This window comes from Littorina saxatilis, linkage group LG15 (genome assembly GCF_037325665.1).
Source record: "Littorina saxatilis isolate snail1 linkage group LG15, US_GU_Lsax_2.0, whole genome shotgun sequence".
NCBI lineage: Eukaryota > Metazoa > Mollusca > Gastropoda > Littorinimorpha > Littorinidae > Littorina > Littorina saxatilis.
Window position 1 is genome coordinate 30,620,338 of NC_090259.1, and position 26,110 is coordinate 30,646,447.

The following is a 26,110-nucleotide window of genomic DNA, read 5'->3' on the forward strand; positions in this document are numbered from 1 at the left end:
CCTTTTTAGAATAAAACTGAACGCACGTACTGCATTTGTTCACCAAGACTAAGTCATGGGCTGGCCAGAACCCTGCGGCCAAGACGTTGTCTTGGCAATTAACACAGGCCGAATGAACCAAATTAGCTCAAAACGGATTTTCTTAATTTATGATCCTATATTTAATCTAAACACAACATATATATATTATATTTTTGGATTCAGGGGTTGATCAAAAATATTGACCATGCGATCATTAATCATATTTTGAGACTGAAAATTAGTTTACAAAAATAACATGTAATGCCGTTGTCCTGACCAAGTCGAACCTGTACATTATTCCCTGACTCTCTTACGGTTGGATTCGGCAAAGAAACCGTAGCCGGGAAATGAGATCAGCACCATTCTTATTCAATTAGCCAAGGGCTGTTGGTGATGCATTTGTATTTGTTATAAGTCCATTATCGTGACGAATGAATAAATAAGCTGTACAGACACTCAAGTCAGTTTTCAGACGATGCATTTCTCCTGTTTTTAGACAACATTATTTACAAAAGCAGCTTTAGACTTGTGTCCATGTAGTGTAATTCAGGTTATGTTGCAGCGTATTTCGAAACTTTTTGTGAAAAACTCAATAAGTTTCGTAAATAAATGTAATGAAGCCACTCTTTCTAAGATGAAAAAAGATTCATTTATAAGAAATAAAGAAACACAGGCTTAAAGACTCATCAAAGCCATGGCCTTTAACTTTCTTTGAACCTCAGATTGCTTCTTCGTTGAAAGAGTAACGAGAAAACGGGTTCCGACCCTTAACAAAGCCCAAACTCATCAGTTTCGAAATAAGAAGAAACACAACAACAGAAGGAATGAACAAGAAGAAAAAACGAAAGAAGCTTCCAACGACCAAATCAAAAGCAGGACATACATCGCGAGCAGCACTCTACGTAGGATCCAACAAGCGAAGTAAACGCAGGACACATTTGTTTCTTAAGCAACAGTCTTAGATCAAAAGCAGGATTCGATCAACGCCGGAGCTTCACAAATAACTTCACCGCCGCTGTTTTTCTCTCCTGCTGTGGCGAGTTCAGTGTCTGGAACAGGATAGGTAAATGCTTTCCTGTTTTTCAGTATTTTATGCCTATCAGGCACGCTACTGGGTCGTCTGTTCCAGCAATCTACTTCATTAGTTCGTCAGAAAGTGATTTATGCGTGCACAAAGACCTTACGTTGCGTGGTACATTCCACTCAACCGTTTTTGCCCAAGATTACGGTTACTCTTTGATACCAACAAAACGAAATTCGAGCTTGCCGTAAAAAAGATGCCGACATTGCCTGCGAAAAGCCTGTCTGATTTGAGCTAAATTGTTTCTTTTAGGAGAAGGGATACGGGTACCTGGGTTTTTGTTAAGAGATTAGATCGGTATTGTACATAATTTTATTGTAAAGTGACACGGTACTCGAGTAGATTTTAAACAACAGACTGATTCGACGAACGGAACATTATATGGTTAAGTGTGAAGAGAAGTAATCTAGGCATGAATGTAAGTAATTAGTTGATGTAGTTCATCATAACAATATGTATTCATGCGCTAGTGGGTAAGATTGGCGTACATTCAAACGAACATCAAACTCTTATCTGTTTTGAGGCCAATGTAATTCAAAGTGCCGGTAGAAAGACAAATGCAATTGGATGCAGAAAGTCCGTTCATTTTCGGCTGCAAGCCGAGCTGCTTTTGATAGAAGTGATAGCTGCACAACGTGTTATGTTAAATACATCAAGAAAGCGTGTGGCAAAATACGGAAGACTATAGCACGGCATGAAGACAGATGTGTAGAAACAGAAGACTGATTTATCAGACGATGCGTGATACGATATTATTTGTTTCACTGATTGTGGAAGAGTTGCGCCCCTTCGAAACAATGAGGCAAACACATAGGCTGTAATCAATGGAGGCAAGCGATCATGGTGCCACAATTGAACTCCGATGTGATTGTTATACAGTGTCCTCTCAATATGATTCCAACTTCTTCTTCTTCTTCTTCAGCGTTCCAGAATTTGTCTGGTTACGTGTGAGCTCGTTTGCCCATTTGGGTTCCCCACACTAGACTATGAGAGCATAGTCAGCTCACTCCGCTTTTGTTGAGTAGGCATGCTGGGTATTTTCGTGTTTCCATAACCACCGAACTCTGACATGGATTACAGGATCTTTTCCGTGCGCACTTCAATCAATCAATCAATATGAGGCTTATATCGCGCGTATTCCGTGGGTACAGTTCTGAGCGCAGGGATTTTTTTTTTTATGCAATTTATATCGCGCACATATTCAAGGCGCAGGGATTTATTTATGCCGTGTGAGATGGAATTTTTTTTACACAATACATCACGCATTCACATCGGCCAGCAGATCGCAGCCATTTCGGCGCATATCCTACTTTTCACGGCCTATTATTCCAAGTCACACGGGTATTTTGGTGGACATTTTTATCTATGCCAATACAATTTTGCCAGGAAAGACCCTTTTGTCAATCGTGGGATCTTTAACGTGCACACCCCAATGTAGTGTACACGAAGGGACCTCGGTTTTTCGTCTCATCCGAAAGACTAGCACTTGAACCCACCACCTAGGTTAGGAAAGGGGGGAGAAAATTGCTAACGCCCTGACCCAGGGTCGAACTCGCAACCTCTCGCTTCCGAGCGCAAGTGCGTTACCACTCGGTCACCCAGTCCACGCACTTGGTCTTATGCTTGCGTGTACACACGAAGGGGGTTAAGTCACTAGCAAACTTATTCACAACTTATTCGAAAATAGGTAAATCAGAGCTCACTTTTCTATTCAGTGGTTTTTCTTCCAGTTAGCAGTGCAATGTGTGTTTAATTCACTGTTTTGACGGGGCGGTACGCTTCCATAGAAAATAAACAAAACCACCATAATATTCGTACAATCTGACAGAATACCTATACATATTTTGAAATATGGCCCAATTAGATTAATCGCCAAACATATGTTATCAATAAACAGCCGGCTTTTCCTTATAACTCTTCTAAGAAAGTAATGAAGTTTGAAGTCAGCATAAAGCGAGCTTGCGATAAACAGGCACTTGACTAACATGCATAATTCCAGCGACCCGACATCCCCCCCTGGAGCGGCTGTAAAATCGACAAGTCTGACAGCGGAACGAAATTCAGAGGTGGTTGGAACAGTGAGTGCAGGGACGGAGCGGCGTGAGAGCACAACGGGACAAGGAACATAACAGGTGTAAAGACGGGAAAAAAAGACAAAAAAATCCAGTTTGTTTTCTGCGGAACTTCTGAGAGAGGGAACGTTCTCTAAAATTCAATTTCAACGGTTAAAGCAGTTCCTTCTTACGTAATTTACCTATGCACAAAAGACCTTTCACTTGTCAAATAATCACCCCGTCTAGCGAGATTAATTTGAACTTGCAGTAATGGAGAAATTGACAAATTGACCTCGGAAAGCCTGTTTCTACGGCTACTAGTACTAGCTTATTTTACTGAAACGATCCTAGGACTCTTGTTTTCTTCTTTCAAGTTTGGGAACAAAATAACATTGTGCTAAACTAACACACATTACAAGTTCATCTATGGAAACTAGACTGATTTAACGAAATGTGATACGGTTAGGGATATCGTCTATGCAAAGTCATTGGTGAATTTCCTTCGTCAAAACATTGATGTCGTTGCGTAATGAATTTTCCAGAGGACCCAAAAATTGCCTTTTGAGGACAAGGTTATTCGAACTTTTCCCGTTTTACTTTACTTTACCACAGGAGTTACCCGTAAGAGGTCGATTTGCTGCTGCCTTGCTTACCAAAAGCAATGTTTACCTCAGGTTTCTTGAAAAATAATATTTCGAAAGTTTGCGCACACATATGGTAACGTTGGACTGCATAAATATAGACGGATGTCCACTTGTAAAAGTAATACACGTGTTCAAAGTGAACGTTTGTGTAAGTTTCATGAGTGCTGAGGCCAGAAATAACAAATAAAATAGGGCGGACAGTGATAATTGTCAAGATAACAAATAAAACTTGAGTTTTGGGTATCAGATTTTTCCAGAAAACCACTGACGATGAAATGTCTAAGAATGTATCGTGGATAAGTGAGCGAATCAACAATCACATGATCGCACACATAGAAGAGTGCTTGAGAAACAACGTAGAAAACATAAAACATTAACACTTATTTGCTGATAAATAGTCCCCCCAAAACGATTACTTTATTATACCGACCTTTGAAATTGTAATTCAAGCACGAGACACAAATTATACAAGATATTTTTTAATGTACGTTCACAGATTGCTTAAGGAGAGAAATAAAACAAGTCGCGTAAGGCGAAATTACTACATTTAGTCAAGCTGTGGAGCTCACAGAATGAAACTGAACGTTGTCCGCCGCTAGTGCAAAAGGCAGTGAAAGTGACGAGCCTGCTTGGCGCAGTAGCGGTTGCGCTGTGCTTCATAGCACATTTTACTGTACCTCTCTTCGTTTTAACTTTCTGAGCGTGTTTTTAATCCAAACATATCATATCTATATGTTTTTGGAATCAGGAACCGACAAAGAATAAGATGAAAGTGTTTTTAAATTGATTTCGAAAATTTAATTTTGATCATAATTTTTATATTTTTAATTTTTAGAGCTTGTTTTTAATCCAAATATAACATATTTATATGTTTTTGGAATCAGGAAATGATGAAGAATAAGATGAACGTAAATTTGGATCGTTTTTATAATTTTTGTTGTTGTTGTTACAATTTTCAGATTTTTAATGACCAAAGTCATAAATTAATTTTTAAGCCACCAAGCTGAAATGCAATACCAAAGTTCGGCCTTTGTCGAAAATTGCTTGGCCAAAATTTCAATCAATTTGATTGAAAAATGAGGGTGTGACAGCGCCGCCTCAACTTTTACAAAAAGCCGGATATGACGTCATCAAAGACATTTATCGAAAACAAGAAAAAAAAGTCCGGGGATATCATTCCCAGAAACTCTCATGTCAAATTTCATAAAGATCGGTCCAGCGGTTTGGTCTGAATCGCTCTACACACACACACACACACACACAGACAGACAGACACACACATACACCACGACCCTCGTCTCGATTCCCCCTCTATGTTAAAACATTTAGTCAAAACTTGACTAAATGTAAAGAACAGGAATCGTTAGGCCCTTATTTGCGTATCGTGTATCAGACTTGAGCACAAGAACCACAACTGAATACATTTTCAGGATTGAAAAGAAATGAAACAAATTCTATGTCCGAGCTTAGTTAGTTCTTTGTGTTCCCAGGGGTAGACTCCAGCCTGTAATTATATATGTAATTTGTAAATTTCTCATATGTAATTTGTAGACTGATTTAATGAAATATAATAAAATCAGAGATAAAGTGGCGGAGATTTAAAGTTGATTTCATGAATGAATTAACTTCGTCATAACTTTCAGGAATGACTTTCCGTTATTAATTTTCTAAAGGAATGAAAATGTTTTCTGTTGAGGTCAAGTTAATAGGAACTGTTGGTAACGAGACGGTGACATTACCCACATAAAGCCCACGTAGTTGGCTGCTGCCTTGATTAGCAGAAGCTAAACAAGTATCCTGGGTGCGTTACATGGGTAGATATTATATTGACACACACAAACTTGATTAAATGAAATATGATAAGGTTAAACGGCTACGAAGAAAAAGGGATTTCATGATTGAATTTACTTCGCCATAACTTTCACAAACGACATTGGACGGTTAATTTTTAAAGGAACAACAACAACAACAACAACAACAACAACAACAACAACAACAACAACAAAAACAACATCAACAACAACATTATGTTTTCTTCAGAGGCCGCGCCAAAATGATTTGAAATATGAGTAAAGAGACTGTGAACTTGCCTTCAAAAAGCCCACTTATTTGTCTGCTGCCTTGATTAACAAAAGCAATATCTGTATTAGATATCTTGTTACAAAGATACACATTCTGTGAACAAATAATTATGATACATTAATACCGGACACACATAGCTACAATGAAAAAGTATACGGTCCTAACGGAGTATGATTAGCCTTGAAATAGAAAAGCACAAACTTGAACTTATGCCTTTTGTCCTAATGTGCAGGCACACTCTTCGGAAAAGTCAAAGAGTGACATCCTGATTGCAGCATTAGTCAAACTTTGAGTATAAAGACGCTCGAAATGTCTGCAGCACACATCTGGACAACGCAGACAGAGTGTTTCTTTTCTTGTTAAGTAAAGTGAGAAACTGTGTGCAGAGACATAACACATCATATGTCAATAATAAATATATGTATAAGATATATATATTATATATATAGATGCGATAAAATCATGGAATAAAAGTCGAAATAATTATTAGACCATTTTATTGCCCACACATGAGCAACAGCTTCTTAGAGTTGTGGACACATTTCTTCAATTTCACCCAGTATATTTGCAGAGATTATGAACTAACTGTCTGAAAATGCAAGGTATTATGAAGTCGAAATTAAGTCTTCAATGGGGGTGGGGTGGGGTGGGGAGGAGAAGGGGGTGGGGACGGGGGCTTCAAACGGGATTCCGCTGTATAGCTAGCTGCCAGCAGCTACCTTTCGACCCCTAGGCAAACCCGGCTTATGTTAACGAGACCCTGACATTGCTTGCGGGTATGACCCTTAATTGACTGCTCTGCCATTTAGCACATACTTGAATACCAGGCCTAAACGTGGCGAGTAGAAATGTTCGTCTACTCGCCAAATGCGAGTACAGTTGCTAAAACAAATTGTTGGTTTTACTTGTAAAGTTTGCTCTCTGGCTAGTAAATTGTCAGAATCACTAGCCAAAGGCGAGTACTACATTTGTTGGACTTTCAGGGTTGCATACTGTCAAGCATAATTATACTGGCTTTGACTTAAAGACACTGTCCTTACCGCGTCCACGATTGTGTTTACCCCTGCACAACTGTCCAGGCTTTTAGGAGAATTGGATAAGACCCTTCTTCAGCTTAGCACAACTCAACAGGCTGGCCTCTTCCTGCGTCTTATTCATTCTGCTGGTGTCGCTTTAATCAATCTGCAACATTGATTCTGCAAAAAGCCCGTTCTGCAAAGAAAAAACTAGTAACCAGGCTGTCGATTGTTTTAAAGTGTGTGTGTGTGTGTGTGTGTGTGTGTGTGTGTGTGTGTGTGTGTTTGTGTGCGTGCGTGCATCCAATCGTGCGCACGTGCGTGCGTGCGTGTGTGTGTGCGTGCGTGTGTGCGTGCGTACATGCGAGCGTGCGTGCGTGTGTGCGTATGTGTGTGTGTGTGTGTGGGGTGGGGGGTGGGTGTGTGTGTGAGAGTTTTCACTGAATGGCTGTCGGGTCTGGTATTGTTAATGTTACGTACTTGATTGATGCTTTTGTCATATATAACAGCCTACACAGATCAGTTTTGTGTGAATATTTGTTTGTCTGTTCACTTAAAAGATCCTTGGGTCGAAATATGTGTGAATGTATTGTTTTGTCAATAACAAACGTTCCAACAACCTACCTTTCTTGTTTTTTTATTCTGAATTTTGGAACGTTGGCAGTCTCTTTGTTTTTGGATCTACACAGATCAGTAATGATTTACATGACCACATTTAGCGAACACACACACGCACACACACACACATCTTTAAATTGGGGTCAACGATTCGTGGCTGTCAGAATATGTGCAGGTTAAAGTAAACTGCAGCTTTATAACACGTATTGTAGCCAAAATTCATTTTTGATTTGAACAAAATGTTGTTTAAAACTCATAACATGCATCAATGAAAAGTAAGCAGATAAGGCACGTACTCAAGCAAACGCTTAGTGTACGTGACCCAACAATTATTTATCTTTCGATCTTGCAGACTCGGTTGTTTGCTGAAAAAACACTGACATTGCATGCATAGCTAGCTGGATCATACTTGATTATTGTTGTGTTACATACCACAGACTACCTGGCAGAACAAACATCATTGTATTTTAGTTGGCTAAATAGAACTCGTGTGTATATAAGTATGCGCACGGATTTAATTGCTAGGTCGGCAAGGCTAAAGGTTATAACTTGGATTCCAACATAAATTAAATTGCAAGATTGCGAGATGTGCAGCAGCAATTTTGATTCCAAACAGCATACAGTAAGATGGTATTAATTTAAGATGTCATATTGATTTCAACGTAAACCTAGCTGGCATTTACAGTTGAAAGTGCCAGATGATAGAGTGTTTGTTGTTTCTTTGTTGGTTTCTTTGCTACTGCGTCATTTGACAAGGGCGAAAACCTGATAAGTGTGTATTAAGTAGATTTTGTTTTAATGTCGTAGCTGTCAAATTGTCATCCAACAACACGTGCTATAGTATTTGAGCCTTTAAGAGGGAGCGATAAAGGAAGTTAGGACACGTGACGGAAAACGAGAAGTTTTATGGCTCAGTGTTCTCAAGTTAATGAAAATCCGACCGCTGCCTCTCTCTCTCTCTCTCTCTCTCTCTCTCTCTCTCTCTCTCTCTCTCTCCCTCTCTCTCTCTCACTCTCTTTCTGACATTCACAGACAACCTTAAGAACGTGCTTTTCTACGCGATAAATTACACAACTTCATTTCTTGAGTGGCAAAAAAACACTGCTGGGGATAGGGAAGCGTCGAAGCTACGTGTGACAAGGCGAGAAATATGCGGTGTGTGTGCGTGTGTGTGTATGTGTGTGTGTGTGCGGAAGTTTGTGTGTGTGAGTGTGTGTCTGTGTGTGGGTGTGGGTGTGTGTGTTTCATGATCAACGTGTTGAACATTTAAATCTGATATATCAAATTCCGCTTTATATGCTTTGTGTGTTTGTGTGTGTGTGGGGGGTGTGGGGTGTGTGTGAGTGTGTGTGTGTGTTTGTGTGTGTGTTTGTGTGTATGTGTGTGTGAGTGTGTGTGTGTGTGTTTGTGTGTGTGTGTGTGTGCAAATATTGTTCCAGAAACTGCATTGTGAATACCGTCTCATAATAGTACTTTCTTAAATATATTTTGCCTCTGTCTTTCTTCCAGTCAACTTGTCTACATTCAGAAGTTTGTACATCCGCATGCCAGAGTTGCAACTGTCGACGCAACCTTCCAGGATTCTCCAGAACTCTAGCACAGAGACCTGCGCGCGCACATGCGTGGAGGAAGTGAACTTTGACTGCCGGTCCTTTGACATGGACAATTTGCATCGCACGTGCTTTCTGTACAACACATCGTACGAGGACGGACAGGCGTACTTGCAAGAGTCTGCCCACGTGGATCACTATCGGAGTGAGTACAAACAAAAATAGGCATAATATTATATATATTATATATTTCAGAAAAAAAAGGATACGTTTATTGATATGAAATGATGATTGAAGGCCAACTCCGCCTCGTGAAAACAGTTCAACCCAGGGTCTCAGGTCTTGCCAGGCTTTAGCTTGGGATAAGACCATATATGCCTCCACTTCTTCATATACTAAACATTACTACCTGTATGCTTGCTGTGATGAGTTGTAATCTTTGAATTAATTAATTTCCGATGCTAATTCTTACAACGACAACAAAACCACTGTGCATATATATGTTATTTTTAGTATGTGACTAAGTAGGGGGATGGTCTTGTTACGTGTAAAAGCCAGATCAGATCTGGGACAGTGAGGCGAGGCGGAGTAGGCCTTCAATCTTATGTTTTATGGTTGTCTGTCTTGGTGTTATGCCTTTCTGTAATTGGGAGGCAGGTCTGAAGGCAAATGTCTGTTTTCAAAAAGACAATAAATAGCTATAGTTCATTCTTTTTTTTCTGATATGTCTGGTACTATGATTCTTCCTTTTTGAGGACCTTCTTGTTTTTCCTTTAAAAAGAACGTTTCTTTTAAAAGACCTATTTTTGGAGTGCGTACCTGTTGACCGTTCTCGTACTACATTTTTTGGTCTTTTTTGAGACCCGGCTGGCCTCTCTTTCATCACCTTTTTATAAGACCTGTGAGTCCAACTTTACCGTTGTTAGGGTTCCTCTGTTTGTATTAATATAAAATCCTTCCGTTGTTTGATTGTTTGACTCACGGTATTTTCGTTTCATTTCAATTTATTTACTTTGTTATTCCAATGCTGGGAAAATGGTGTCGCTTCCTCCAAGTGGAAAGCTAGCAGCAGCAAGAGTCGCGCTACCCAGGTGTGTGCGTGTATAGGTGTAATCAGCCAGCCGCACTTATGGCAGAATGACCAAGGTCTTTTACGTGCCTCTGTGGTGACTTGAGGTGGGACATGGATACCGTCTTTGAGTCTGCACATAAAGTTGACACAATGTATGTCCGTCTCGGCCTGAATTCGAACCCGTAGCCCTAGGATCACTAGTCCAGTACTCTACCAACTCAGAAGGGGCGCACGTTCTCCACGGCTAATAAAACCCACAACAGAGTTATGCTTTCGGAATATCGTCTAGCAAACCATTCCGACATGATTTTGCTTTGCTTCAGGCTACACCAGTCACATCCTCTATTGTTTCGTGTCTTCTCTCCCCTCTCACACACTTTAATTCCAACACTAGGCATCTATTTTCTTCTCTGCACAGGTACACCACAGCGAAACGTCGACACGAAAAGACCGGTAATTTCCTTGAAGCAATTCAGCCGAAAATTATATATTTACCGCCTTCTTCGTCGGCAGCAATTTGAGCCAAGCTTCCTACATTCTTGCAGTGAATGCATAGTAGAAACGTCAGCTTTGGTGGTTAGTTTATAAATATAATTGGCTTGTTACTCATGCCACAGCATTTATCTGACCTCACGAGGGTGCTTCCACCACTTTCTAACAGACACAGGACTGTTTTTCGTACATTATGTGATACCAGCCACCTCAACATCGCCATGCAACAATATATAAGAACATGTCCTAAGTCCATCATCGTTACTTTCAAAAAGCCACCCAAAAGGTCAGCAAACGCACATATATTCAAGTATTTTAGATAAAAAAAATGAGGGTGTGATAGTGCCGCCTCAACTTTCACAAAAAGCCTGATATGACCACATAAAAGACATTTATCAAAACAATGAAGAAGAAAAACGTTTGGGGATATCATTTGCAGGAACTATCATGTACAGTTTCATGAAGATCGGTCCAGTAGACTTCCCTGAATCACTCTACATTTACACACATACATGCACTCACACACACACAGACAGACACACATACACCACCACCCTCTTCTCGCTTCCCCATCTATGTTAAAACAGTTTGTCAGACAAAATGTAAAAGTAGATTCACAAGCGCGTGACAACCATCTCCCAAACACCAATATCAGTGACAATCGACAATCTCATTCAACTTACACTTACCCGCCCCCCTTCTCACACACACACCCCTCCCGATTTCTCTCTAACAACAACAACAACAACAACAACAACAACAACAACAACAACAACAACAATTACAACAAACTCCTTAAACGTTTCCGGCGAAAGGACATGTCATCTGCAGTACCCGTTAGCAAAGGCGAACACAAACAATCGATTAGCAAAATAAAAGGTCAGCATGGGCGTATTACCGTTTCCGGCGAAATGGCACAGCCTTAGGGAACACAAATAATCCATTCATGGTTGAAATAGTATCACTTGTGCCAGCGACTAGTACCAATCTCCACTTACACTTAAAGGCTCCGTTTTCATCTCTTTCTCCAACAACAAAAGGACAGTTAATTCACCTTCAACATTTCCGAAGAAATTGTACCACCCGAATGTCCGGCAGTAACACAAACAATGAATATAACGCAAAACTTACCAAACTAACACAGTCTCCCTTCTCCTCTTTCTATTGAACAACGATAGGACAAAATTAATGTTTCCGGAGAAATGGTACCACCAGTACACCCCAACACGGCGAACACAAACAATGGATTCACAAGCACGTTACACACGTAATTAACACTTTCTCCTGAATGCTATCACCAGTACCAGTGACAACCGCCAACCTCGCCCAACGTACACTGGTTACCGCCCTTCTCAGATTTCTCTCAAACAGCAAAAAGGAAAGAAAACAGAAAAAATAATAACAAGAAAGAAACAAGTCGCGTAAGGCGAAATAACAACATTTAGTCAAGCTTTGGAACTCACAGAATGAAACTGAACGCACTGCTTTTTACACCAAGACCACATACTCGTCGTTTCGTCAGTCCACCGCTCGTGGCAAAGGCAGTGAAATTGACAAGCCATGCAGAATAGTGCGGTAGTGGTCGCGCTGAGCAGGATAACACGCTTTTCTGTATGTCTACTCTTTTTAGCTTTCTGAGTTTGTTTTTAATCCAAACATATCATATCTATATGTTTTTGGAATCAGGGACCGACAAGGAATAAGATTAAATTGTTTTCAAATCGATTTTAATCATAATTTTCATATTTTTGAGTCACTTGAGAAAAAGTGACTCTATGTAATCGGTCAGTGTTAGTCTGTCCGGCCGGCCGGCCGGCCGGCCGTCCGTAGACACCACCTTAACGTTGGACTTTTCTCGGAAACTATCAAAGCGATCGGGCTCATATTTTGTTTAATCGTGACCTCCAATGACCTCTACACTTTAACGATGGTTTCGTTGACCTTTGACCTTTTTCAAGGTCACAGGTCAGCGTCAAAGGAAAAATTAGACATTTTATATCTTTGACAAAGTTCATCGGATGTGATTGAAACTTTGTAGGATTATTCTTTACATCAAAGTATTTACATCTGTAGCCTTTTACGAACGTTATCAGAAAAACAAGGGAGATAACTAGCCTTTTCTGTTCGGCAACACACAACTTAACGTTGGGCTTTTCTCGGAAACTATAAAAGTGACCGGGCTCAAATTTTATGTGAACGTGACTCATTGTGTTGTGAATAGCAATTTCTTCCTGTCCATCTGATGCCTCATATAATATTCAGAACTGCGAAAGTGACTCGATCGAGCGTTTGCTCTTCTTGTTAATTTTCAGAACCTGTTTGTAATCCAAATATAACATATGTATATGTTTTTGGAATCAGAAAATGACGAAAAATAAGATGAAATTATTGTTGGATCGTTTAATAATAAAAAAATTAATTACAAGTTTCCAATTTTTAATGACCAAACTCATTCATTAGTTTTTAAGCCACCAAGCTGAAATGCAATACTGAAGTCCGGCCTTTGTCGAAGATTGCTTGGCCAAAATTTCAATCAATTTGATTGAAAAATGAGGGTGTGACAGTGCCGCCTCAACTTTTACAAAAAGCCGGATGTGACGTCATCAAAGATATTTATCGAAACAATGAAAAAAAAACGTCCGGGGATATTATTCCCAGGAACTCTCATGTCAAATTTCATAAAGATCGGTCCAGTAGTTTAGTCTGAATTTCTCTCTACACACACACACACGCACAGACAGACAGACAGACACACACACACACACACACACACACACACATACACACACACACACACACACACACACACACACACACACACACACACACACATACACCACGACCCTCGTCTCGATTCCCCCTCTATGTTAAAACATTTAGTCAAAACTTGATCAAATGTAAAAAGGACTACACAGTTTCTTTAAACGTTTCCGTAGAAACGATACCATCAGAAGTACCCGGCAGCAATGGCGATAACAAACAATCGATTGACAAGCTCGTTGCCCAGTAATGACCATTTTCTTCCGCCCGCAGGCCACACTAATCTGAACCGCCGCGGTCCGGACACGTTGGGAGGTAAGTAAGCAAGTCATCAGGGAAAAGGAGGATTTCCTCTCGATGGACCGCAGCCGAGACTGACTGACCGGCGCTTCCGTCCGGATCGCTTAGGTGGGCTAGCCCGTGTTTGATGGTGCCTTCTTCACAGAGTAGAAGACAGCTTTGGTGGGCTAGCCCGTGTTTGATGGTGCCTTCTTCACAGAGTAGAAGACAGCTTTGGTGGGCTAGCCAGTGTTTGATGGTGCCTTCTTCACAGAGTAGAAGACAGCTTTGGTGGGCTAGCCCGTGTTCTGACCTGTATACCCTTACGATTTTGGCGTAATTTATTACGATTTTCTGCAAAAAAATACGCCATTCCGCTATCCGTGTCAAGACTACGATTTTCATAAATAAAAAAAATGTAAAACATTTTTTTTTAATTTTTTTTTTTATCACTTCACATGTTTGGCATTGGTTTTTTCAATGGCAAAATGGGGTGAAAAAGCACAGGACTGACCAGAGATCATGTCTGTCTGATGAGACGTTGGAGAGCCTTATTCTAGTGGTGAAGTCTCGCCCTCACTCATTCGGCAAGCGCAAGTACAGTAGAGAAGCGCTTGACACACTGAAAAAGGCCTACTACGAGCAAAAGAAAAAGAATCAGTGATGCATGTGCTTTTGATGTGATCTTCTTTGAAATTATGATGACTACAAAAACTGACTGATGTGTTTTGTTTGTGAATGATGGATATATGTGCATGATTGCGTTTCTCAGACACAGTTGTCATGTGCGTTGTAATTGGCGACGAATGCTGGATGATTACTATTTTTGTGCCAGGATTACTATTTTGGGGCTGAGCATTACTCCAAAACACTTATGGGGGTAAACAGGTCTGCGTGTTTGATGGTGCCTTATTGACAGAGTAGAAGACAGCCCGTGTTTGATGGTGCCTTCTTCACAGAGTAGAAGATAGCTTTGGTGGGCTAGCCAGTGTTTACAAGTACAGAGTAGAAGATAGCTTTGGTCGGCTACCCAGTGTTTACAAGTACAGAGTAGAAGATAGCTTTGGTCGGCTACCCAGTGTTTACAATTACAGAGTAGAAGACAGCTTTGGTGGGCTAGCCAGTGTTTACAAGTGCAGAGTAGAAGATAGCTTTGGTGGGCTAGCCAGTGTTTACAAGTACAGAGTAGAAGACAGCTTTGGTGGGCTAGCCAGTGTTTACAGTTACAGAGTAGAAGATAGCTTTGGTGGGCTAGCCAGTGTTTACAAGTACAGAGTAGAAGATAGCTTTGGTGGGCTAGCCAGTGTTTACAAGTACAGAGTAGAAGACAGCGTTGGTGGGCTAGCCAGTGTTTACAATTACAGAGTAGAAGATAGCTTTAGTGGGCTAGCCAGTGTTTACAAGTACAGAGTAGAAGACAGCTTTGGTGGGCTAGCCAGTGTTTACAAGTACAGAGTAGAAGATAGCTTTGGTGGGCTAGCCAGTGTTTACAAGTACAGAGTAGAAGACAGCTTTGGTGGGCTAGCCAGTGTTTACAAGTACAGAGTAGAAGATAGCTTTGGTGGGCTACCCAGTGTTTACAAGTACAGAGTAGAAGATAGCTTTTTGGTGGGTAAGCCAGTGTCCGATGGTACCTTCCTCACAGAGTAAAAGACAGCCTTGGTGGGTAAGCCAGTGTTTGATGGTACCTTCCTCACAGAGTAGAAGACAACCTTGGTGGGTAAGCCAGTGTTTGATGGTACCTTCCTCACAGAGTAGAAGACAACCTTGGTGGGTAAGCCAGTGTCTGATGGTACCTTCCTCACAGAGTAGAAGACAACCTTGATGGGTAAGCCAGTGTCTGATGGTACCTTCCTCACAGAGTAGAAGACAGCTTTGGTGGGTAAGCCAGTGTCTGATGGTACCTTCCTTACAGAGTAGAAGACAGCTTTGGTGGGTAAGCCAGTGTCTGATGGTACCTTCCTTACAGAGTAGAAGACAGCTTTGGTGGGTAAGGCAGTCACTGTGTCTGATGGTACCTTCCTCACAGAGTAGAAGGTAGCTTTGGTGGGTAAGACAGTGTTTGATGGTACCTTCGAATTCCTCACAGAGTAGAAGATAATTGTGATGGGCTAGTTAGTGTTTACACGTATCGTCCCAGCAGAGAAAGATAACGTTAGTAGGTTAGCCAGTTCTTAAATGTGCGCTCCTCACAGAGTAGAACCGCCCCGTGATCGGGAGGTCGTGGGTTCGAACCCCGGCCGGGTCATACCTAAGACTTTAAAATTGGCAATCTAATGGCTGCTCCGCCTGGCGTCTGGCATTATGGGGTTAGTGCTAGGACTGGTTGGTCCGGTGTCAGAATAATATGACTGGGTGAGACATGAAGCCTGTGCTGCGACTTCTGTATTGTGTGTGGCGCACGTTATATGTCAAAGCAGCACCGCCCTGAAATGGCCCTTTGTGGTCGGCTGGGCGTTAAGCAAACAAACAAACAAACAAACAGAGTAGAAGAAAGCTTTGGTGGGCTAGCCATTGTTTACAGGTACCCTCCTCACAGAATAGAAGATAGTTTCGGTGGGCTATATAGCCAGTGTGTAAAGGTATCCGTCTCACAGAGTAGAAGACAGCTTTGGTAGGCTAGTTAGTGTGTAAAGGTACCCTCCTCACAGAGTAGAACATAGCTTTGTTAGACTAGCCAGTGTGTAAAGGTACCCTCCTTGCAGAGCAGAAGTCAGCTTTGGTAGGCTAGTCATGCAGTGTTTAAAGGTACGCTCATTACAGAGAAGAATTCTGGCTTGCCAGCTAGTGATTCAAGGTTCCGTCTCATGTAGCCATCAGTTAAACCACAGCAGAACATTCCTGGCCTTCACATGGGGAAAGCCCATCATTCCACTTTGGCAGGCATTAACCAACCTACAGCCCACCGGTCGTCAGCGCAGAGTGGGATTATCGTGGTGAATCTATTCCGTAACTCAAAATTGTTTGAACATATTTTAAAAAATCCAACAAAATCAGGACAGTAATTTCACTTTGCCCGGGGATCAGCAATGTTCTTGTCAAAGCATGGTCCTAGCCCACGTGATAGCGAGGACGGATCTATGGTGCGCGCGGCGATGTCATGATTATTAACACGGGAGTTAATGTATCTTCAAAGGCACCCTAGCTGTTTGCAATGTAAGCCATTGCCTAAAACAGAATAATAAGCCAGATTTTAAATAGACCTTAGCGGCTGACGTCCACAAGAAAGTTACTAACCGAGTGGGAGCCATGCAGCCGCGGGTTCGGATTGGTGTAAATGTATACTTAATGAGAATAAAACACACACCTCACTTTCAACCAATCCGACCCCACTGCTAGCTCCCACACGTGGTTGGTAGTTTAATTATTTGTGCTCATCATATTAACCCAGAGCTATCATAAGGAAAACAAATATCACAAGCATGTCAGATTAGAAATGAGTAAGAGGTATGCGAACATTGTCTACTATAATTTTAGACAATAAAGAGACAGATGGACAGACAGACAGACAGACAGACAGACAGACAGACTCACATCCACTCTTTATATGTAAGACAAATAGACAGACAGACAGAAAAACAAACAGACAAACAGACAGACAGACCGACAGACTCACATCCACTCTTTATATGTAAGACAAATAGACAGACAGACAGAAAAACAAACAGACAAACAGACAGACAGACAGACAAGACAGACAGACAGACAGACAGACAGACAGGCAAACACATACAGACAGACATACCTCAACAGAAAGCATCTTCCTGAAAGGACCCTTCCAACAACGATTGAAGCGTCTGGGCTTGTGGTTGTAAAAATAAGTAGCCACCTGTCAGTAACACACCCATATAACCCAGGGCTGAACTCTGATATTCTAACGGCACAACAGTTCTTTGGTTACGTCGCAAACTGAGATAAATGTATTGCTTTCTTCCGCGAACCTGCTTCTTTCTCTTTACATTTGCGCATATTGCATACCATGCGAATGTAGCCTATGTCACCAGTGAAATAATGATAGTGCCAGTTCAAATGAGAAATGATTTCTGTCATCGAAGGCAACAATTTGCAGCGTTGCATACGTACATGCAGCACGTGCTGTGTGCATCGTACGGGCAGGATAACATCGATTTTCTGAAATCAAGGACTGGGTGGCCGAGTGGTAACGCACTTGCGCTCGGAAGCGAGAGGTTGCGAGTTCGACCCTGGGTCAGGGCGTTAGCAATTTTCTCCCCCCTTTCCTAACCTAGGTGGTGGGTTCAAGTGCTAGTCTTTCGGATGAGACGAAAAACCGAGGTCCCTTTGTGTACACTACATTGGGGTGTGCACGTTAAAGATCCCACGATTGACAAAAGGGTCTTTCCTGGCAAAATTGTATAGGCATAGATAAAAATGTCCACCAAAATACCCGTGTGACTTGGAATAATAGGCCGTGAAAAGTAGGATATGCGCTGAAATGGCTGCGATCTGCTGGCCGATGTGAATGCGTGATGTATTGTGTAAAAAAAATTCCATCTCACACGGCATAAATAAATCCCTGCGCCTTGAATATGTGCGCGATATAAATTGCATAAAATAAAAAATTAAAACATAAAAAAATAAATCCCTGCGCTTAGAACTGTACCCACGGAATACGCGCGATATAAGCCTCATATTGATTGATTGATTGAAATAACTCTATGCCTTGTGGAAGAGTTGTGTTCCTTGAAAGCGACTGACTATGTCATGTTTATGTCTTCTTGGGACCGATTGGCATGTATTGATTTAAATAATGTTTTATTCTCATTGAATTACAATAATGTAAACTTAAACATGTGTTCTAGCTTAGACTCAAACAAGCCCGATTTGGTTGTCTTTTTTCGACTCCACGGAATTTGATCGACTTGTTTTGTCAAGATACAACGATGATGGTGAGATGACTAGAGATGATGACGAGTACGTGTGAAGCTAGGTGCAGTCTATAGACATAGTGCTTGCTGCCGCGCGAGCCGAGAAAATGTTCTCTCTTTATCTTTGCTGTGTTGGTGGTAAAACCCCTCTGCGCGGAGGTGTTTACAGACACATCGTACGTACGGTGGGTGAGCAATAAAAGCTCAGTGGCATTTATCACCGGCATCAAGCGACCATCGTGTTGCGTTGAAAATGAGCTCTGAGGTACTTGCTTTTACCACAAAAAGCGCATGTATAGAGAAGACGACGCAAATGGTAAAAAGGCATTATTTCGAACGGACACTTTATTTGGTAGGCACCATCTATTCGTCATTATATTCATCGTATAAAGATCGACCCAGAAGACTCATAGCTGGGTAATATCCGAGTTTAGCAATGTGTGTAAGTCAACCCAAGTGAGAAAAAACAACGCAACTCATCAGGTTCAAGAACAAATAACCTGCTCCGTTCTGTAGTGGTAAACACTATTTTTTACCCGAGAAGGCATGTATTATTAAGCAGGTAGTACGTTCATAATGTCCTCATTGTTTGCTTGTGTTGTCCTTGTAAAAAATAAATAAGTGGGAAAAAAAAGAAAAAAAGAAAAAAAGAATAACGAATGGTAAAGTCGTAAAGAAATGTGTCCGTGTGAAAAAATAAACAGAATGTCACAACAACAACAACAACAAAAAGAGAAAAAAAGAGGCATGTACCTTTAATGCAATAAAGGCTGACTGTACTTGTGTTTCGATTTCCGAGCGTATTGTCTTCCCCTCAGATTATGTCTGAGCCCCAGTGTAACTGTAGTCACATCCACAATGGCACAGCGTGGGCAAAGTAATCAACGTAATTACGTTACAACAGTGGAGAAGGGACACCTTAGAAATTGGTTAGACTCGCTAGGCACAAACGCAATTCCTTGACTAAAGCTACATCTCAACTTGCCTATAAATACAGCGCGGATGAGTCCTTTATAAATAAATAATGCAAGCTTTTTTAGTTACCATTCTCCGTAATCCATCACTATCGCCACCACCAACTTTTTACCACTGCTCTTCCCCAGAATTCTAATGATATTACTGCTGTTTAGATGCAGTATGCCTGTGGTAAAATGAGATGTTTCACCGTAGAAGCGGTGTTGAAAATGTTCATGATGACACCGCCAACGACGACGACAACAAACAACAACAACAACAACAACAACAACAACAACAACAACAACAACAACAACAACATTAATGAACAAAGGGTCAAGAATCCAGACACGGTCAAAAGCAATACAATCATACATCCCATTTCAAGAAACAGAAAAAAAACCAAGTGCGATTCCTTTGAATAAGCTGGAAACAGTTGATCACACGCGAATTAGAATATTAGGAACTCTTTAATTCTATCAGTTTTGTTAAACATGCACTTCACACACATCTTGGAGTGAGATATGCATTGCTGGCTATCAGCACCAATGAATACGTGAAGAAAACAATGACAACGAAGAAGGAGGAGGAAAACGATGAAAATCAAGAGAAAGAATTAAGAGAAAGAAGGCGAAGGAGGGTAGGATGAGGAGGAAACACGTTCGTTTTCATATTCATACGGTTAGCATTATAACCAAGTGTCGTAGATATTACAATCGATCAAAGTCGAAAAAAACCCACTTGTCATAGACATAAGGCGTGAAGACAAAAAATGCGCACACCGTTGAATTGCTATCATCTCACAACGTCTTGGTCCAGGGTTCTGTTTATCTCTTATTCGGTATCGTCTTTTTGATTTCACCTCTATGTCGGCCTTTCTGTCTCTCTCTGTCTAGTTCTTTCTCTGTGGTTTTCCCTCTGTCTGTCTGTCTGTCTGTCTCTCCCCCTCTCTCTCTCTCTCACTCTCGCTCACTCTGTGTCCCGGACTCTGTCTCTGTCAGTCAGTCTGTCTGGCTGTCTGGCTGTTCATCCGTCTCTCTCTCTATATATATATCTCATTGTCTGTCTGTCTTTTTCTGTCGGTCTTTCTCTGTCTGTCTGTCTGTCTGTCTGTCTGTCTCTGTCTCTCTCTCTCTCTCTGTCTCTGTCTGTCTGTCTCTCTCTCTCTCTCTGTCTCTGTCTCTCTGTCTGTCTCTCTCTCTCTCTCTCTATCTCTGTCTCTGTCTCTCTCTCTCTCTCTGTCGCTCTCTGTCTCTCTGTCTCTGTGTCTCTCTCTCTCTCTCTCTCTCTCTCTCTCTCTCTCTCTCTCTCTCTCTCTCTCTCTCTCTCTCTCTCTCTCTCTCTCTCTCTCTCAACACCGAAAAAAAGTAGAAGAAAAAAGTAGCAACACATAATTGCTCTGAGCAATATCTTAGCAACAAGACCAGTAGAGCGCTATCACAGCCATATGGTGCAAGCATGAAAAAGCGCAACAACATTAGTTAACTTGCATTTCACGACTTCCTTTGGGACTAGCGAGCCAAAATACACTGGGATCAAGAAGACAGCCCACAAAACCCTTGCTGGCGTTGCCTGTGTCATGAATATGTATGAGTTTTTCATGCACATTTTTTGTTCTTTTATTTGTCTTATTCTTTTTTCCTGTTCTGCTCTTCATTTCCCACCGCCAATTTTGGATGATAGTGTGTGTGTGTGTGTGTGTGTGTGTGTGTGTGTGTGTGTATGTGTGTGCGTTTGTGTGTGCGTGCGTGCGTGCGTGCGTGCGTGCGTGCGTATGTGTTTATGTGTGTACGTGTGTGCGTGCGTGCGTGCGTGCGTGCGTGCGTGCGTGCGTGCGTAAGCTTAAGCTTTTTAATGTTCATCTTTAAGGTACAGGTAAGGAGAAATGTATGCTGGGAATTAACATATTCAAAACGAAGATTTGAAGAAGACCTATCAAGCTGAACAAAAAGAATAATGAAATTTCACAAGAGTGTCTGTTTTGCATAATCAACACTGACACATAACTCCTGCCTTTAAAGCATTCTTTCACAACGGACGAGGGTCTGATCACAGTTCTTGGAACAGTGCGCTCCTAAAGTAATGGACTTTGTCCCAGTTTGTTTCGGAAAGACAGGATCAAGGCGTGACTAGGTAATACAATTTCATAACAGTCCCCTCCCGTGTCATATAAGCAGATCATAGCATACACGTCGTGTCGACATTTTCTTCCTGGTTTGGGAAATGAAGTTAGTAATTGACTGAAAATGAGACAACGGTAGGGTGTGGGTGAAGATCAGCGGAATGGAGAGAGGGAGGGGGAGGTGGAGGTGGTGGTGGCGGTGGTGGTTAGAGTTGGGTGTGTGTGTTGTGGTGGACAAGCTCTTGAACATGGCCATGATTTTGCTCCTCATTGCAACAGCCAATAGGAACGGATGGGTCTGGTGGGGGAGGGGGCGGGGGAGGTTTATTCACTCGATGTTTGTTCTTTGTTTAAACAAAACTTTATTCAATTTTAATCATGACAAGAACAATGCATGGATGATTACATGCATTGTTCTTGTCATGATTAAAATTGAATAAATGTTTGTTCCCTCGCTCCAATTCTCGTTTTGTTTTGGTTTTGTTGAGTGCTTTTTGTTGTTATATTTAGTCAAGTTTTGACTAAATATTTTAACATCGAGGGGGAATCGAAACGAGGGTCGTGGTGTATGTGCGTGTGTGTGTGTGTCTGTGTGTCTGTGTGTCTGTGTGTGTGTGTGTGTAGAGCGATTCAGACTAAACTACTGGACCGATCTTTATGAAATTTGACATGAGAGTTCCTGGGTATGAAATCCCCATACGTTTTTTTCATTTTTTTGATAAATGTCTTTGATGACGTCATATCCGGCTTTTCGTGAAAGTTGAGGCGGCACTGTCACGCCCTCATTTTTCAACCAAATTGGTTGAAATTTTGGTCAAGTAATCTTCAACGAAGCCCGGGGTTCGGTATTGCATTTCAGCTTGGTGGCTTAAAAATTAATTAATGACTTTGGTCATTAAAAATCTGAAAATTGTAAAAAAAAATAAAAATTTATAAAACGATCCAAATTTACGTTTATCTTATTCTCCATCATTTTCTGATTCCAAAAACATATAAATATGTTATATTCGGATTAAAAACAAGCTCTGAAAATTAAATATATAAAAATTATTATCAAATTTTTTTTTTCGAAATCAATTTAAAAACACTTTCATCTTATTCCTGGTCGGTTCCTGATTCCAAAAATATATAGATATGATATGTTTGGATTAAAAACACGCTCAGAAAGTTAAAACAAAGAGAGGTACAGAAAAGCGTGCTATCCTTCTCAGCGCAACGAATACCCCGCTCTTCTTGTCAATTCCACGTGTTCTGTGAGTTTGACAGCTACTTGACTAAATATTGTATTTTCGCCTTACGCGACTTGTTGTTGTTTTTGTAAGAGGGAGGAGTGGTTGGTTGTTATTTTTGCTAACAATTTGTGTGATGTTATTTGTTTGTTCCGTCGCTGCGAAATACGTTGGAGGTTCTTTGCAGAAGGCAGCAAATGTCGGTATTTGTTCTACATGACTGAGGTCGTGTACATTGGACTGTTTTGTTTTGTTTTAAAGAAAATCTCAAATTGGATTGTTGTTTCAACAGGTTATTTGGTCAAAATATCAATTTTTCTGGACCAAAAACAGAAGAAACGCGAATGGTTTGACGAGTAGGCAAGACAGAGGGGCTTTAGACAGTTGAGGAGTTGGGGAAGGCGGGGGGATGTCTACAGTAGAAGAGTTCAGAAGACCTCCTCATAGTAACCCCCCCCCTACCACCGCACCAACACCCCCACCCCTCCCTGCTCCACCTCGTTCACGATGTCGTAGCCAGGGGTTGGGTGACAGTTCAGGAGAGGAGTCTGCAGACAGTAAAAGAGCTGGGAGGTTACACTCCGAGATGAAACGGAGACCTCCCAAAGTCCGCCAATGATTCCCACGGAATACGATCCATCACAATATTACGCTAGTGGCGAAAAAAAGCCTCTGGGCTGGCCAGCATTAGGATCTGACACGCCAGAAGGTTATCAACTTGTGATGAAACTCATACATCATAATTTGCCAGACGAGTTTGCTTTACAGTCCGGGTGTCTGTTGATTGGTAATAGATAATTGCTGATGCGTGCTAGGGCACAAGAATGATGGATTGGGTGGGGCAGGAATATTCTAAATCAATACGCTACGGATTACTGTTTGATGAATTGTGAGTGTACAGGGGACAGAGAGGTTCGTTTTGGGGGTGGTTGGACTGAGGACGGACAGATAGGGGTGGGGGTGGGAGAGGGAGGCAGCGCAGAGAGCGAGAGAGAGAGAGAGATCGAGAGAGAGAGACTGACAGACAGACAGACAGACAGACAGACAGACAGACAGACAGACAGACAGACAGACAGACAGACATACATAGACATAGGCGTAACAGACAGTCATGCAGGCTTCCGAAAGTCTAGTCCTTTTCATACGCGGGAATTTGATAAAAATCTAGCCTGAAACCATTGAATACGCTGGGAGAAGCTGCAAGTACCGCACTGAATCGGTCAAAGTGAAAAGTGGTAGCGATTCAATACGAATGAAGAGGAGTAAGTCAAATTAAGTTACACGGACATTTGACCCACATCCATCCCACGTTGACGCATATATATAGCGAAGGCCATATGGTCAGTTAGAAGGAAAAGGATCAAGTCAAATTCACCCACACGGAAAATCATCCCATACCCATCCTTCAAGTTTTTAGGAGGCAATCGGTTCCAATAGGAATGTAGAGGACCAAGTCAAATCAAGTTCACGGACATTTCATACACACTCACACTTGTCCTTTCAACACAGTTTCACAAAGGTTTAGATCGTCTTGCTCCAGATGGAAACTTTTTTTTTAGCGAGGGCCATAGGTTGCAATAAGAATGAACAAAACAACGTCAAATAAGTTACACGGCAATTCCACCCTCAGCCTTATATCCATTCTTTTTCGAAATGTTCAATAAATCATAATCATAATCATAATTTATTTGAAAATGAAAACGAAAATATAGACAACATATAAGTGAGAGTAATGTTGAACCCGTCTTCTGGAAAACGATGAAATCAGAATCATTTAACTAAACAAGCGATTTTGATCCTCCAAAAAGTCAAGTTAAATCACACAGACAGTCCATCTACACACATAACTATCCTTCCAACAAATATGTTTTATATCTAGTTGTGCTTCAGGTAGTAACTTGAAGCGGAGGCTTTGTTCTGAAGGGAATATTTGTTCATTTTCATTACTTTATTGTCCCATCGCTGGGAAATTCGGGTCAGTGGAAAACTAGCAGCAACAGAGTCGTGCAACCCAGGTGTATGCGTGTTCAGATCTTCATCAGCCACCTGCACTTATGACCGAGGTCTTTTACGTGCCACAGTGGTGACACGGAGGTGGAACATGGATACCGTCTATGAGTCTCTACATAAAGTTGACCCGTGTCTGTTCCGGCCCGGATTCGAACCTGCGACCTTAGGATCACAAGTCCAGTGCTCTTCCAACTGAGCTACCGGGCCCCCATATCGAGGACTAATTCAAGTCATCTCACACGGAAAGTTCATCTACGCTAATACCCTTCCTTCAAACAAAGTTCTTAGAAGTTGTAGATCAAGTCTCGCTTCAGAACCTTTCCATTTCAAGTCGTGCGTATATACGTATCTCGTCTACCAAACTCGTTATCTTCAGCCTACCCTCGCTATTGTTTCAGACAACAATCGCCCTAAATGTTAACCCATGCATCCCTAAGTTGACAAATTTTCGGTCCAGATCTCATTGCTTTCGATCTATCCGGTCCGTAGAAAAGTAACCCATAATCCGACCAGACCAAGCCTGATTACATTCATCGACGCATCGAAATGTATTATTCCGCGGCCTCGTAGAACGTCTCTGCAACTATTGTGCGGTTAAGGTTAGTTTTTTTGTACAGAAGAAGACAAGCGAAGATGATTCAGAAAGAGAGGAAACAATCTTCGAAATTTATTTATTTATTAAGGAGATTTCTATAGCGCATAACTAAAAGCACTATGCAAGCTTGATTACATTCATAGATGCGCGGATATTCTTGGGAGCTGTAATGAAAAGGACAGACAGAAAGAAAGAAAAACATCCAAGAAAGGTTATACATTGGAATGATTAATCAAATACATTGTGTGTTTGTCTTATTAGAAATGGGATGTGGTGGGAAAAAATAAATTTCCATGTTTGTGTAAAATGAAAATGGACATTAAAGTGTTCTTATCTTATCTTATCTATTGTAACCAAAGTATTCACAAGTATTTCGACCTTGGGATCTTTAGGATGGATAGAAAGAATAATAATATGAGACCACGAACAGAAAAAAATAACTTAGTTCTTAGTTTAATCAAAACAGGTGTCTGTCCGATCCCAAGCTGGCAAGAAAATGGAACGTTGGCCGTATAGCTGTTTTGTTTTGTTTAGGTAGGGATGGTATTTATAGTGTGGATAAAGAGAGAGAGAGAGAGAGAGAGAGAGAGAGAGAGAGAGAGAGAGAGAGAGAGAGAGAGAGAGAGAGAGAGAGAGAGAGAGAGA

The 26,110-nt window shown here is 41.3% G+C and overlaps 1 protein-coding gene across 1 annotated transcript in view; it reads left to right on the plus strand.

Annotated features, from left to right (window-relative positions):
* The first annotated feature begins 9,033 nt into the window (after positions 1–9,033).
* The window catches only part of LOC138947983 (uncharacterized), a 627,639-nt gene continuing 610,562 nt past the window's right edge, over positions 9,034–26,110 (plus strand). Inside the window, exon 1 of the mRNA XM_070319509.1 lies at positions 9,034–9,271. Within this exon, the coding sequence (XP_070175610.1) occupies positions 9,061–9,271 (211 nt within the window). The 5' untranslated portion in view covers positions 9,034–9,060. The remainder of the gene's footprint in view (positions 9,272–26,110) is intronic.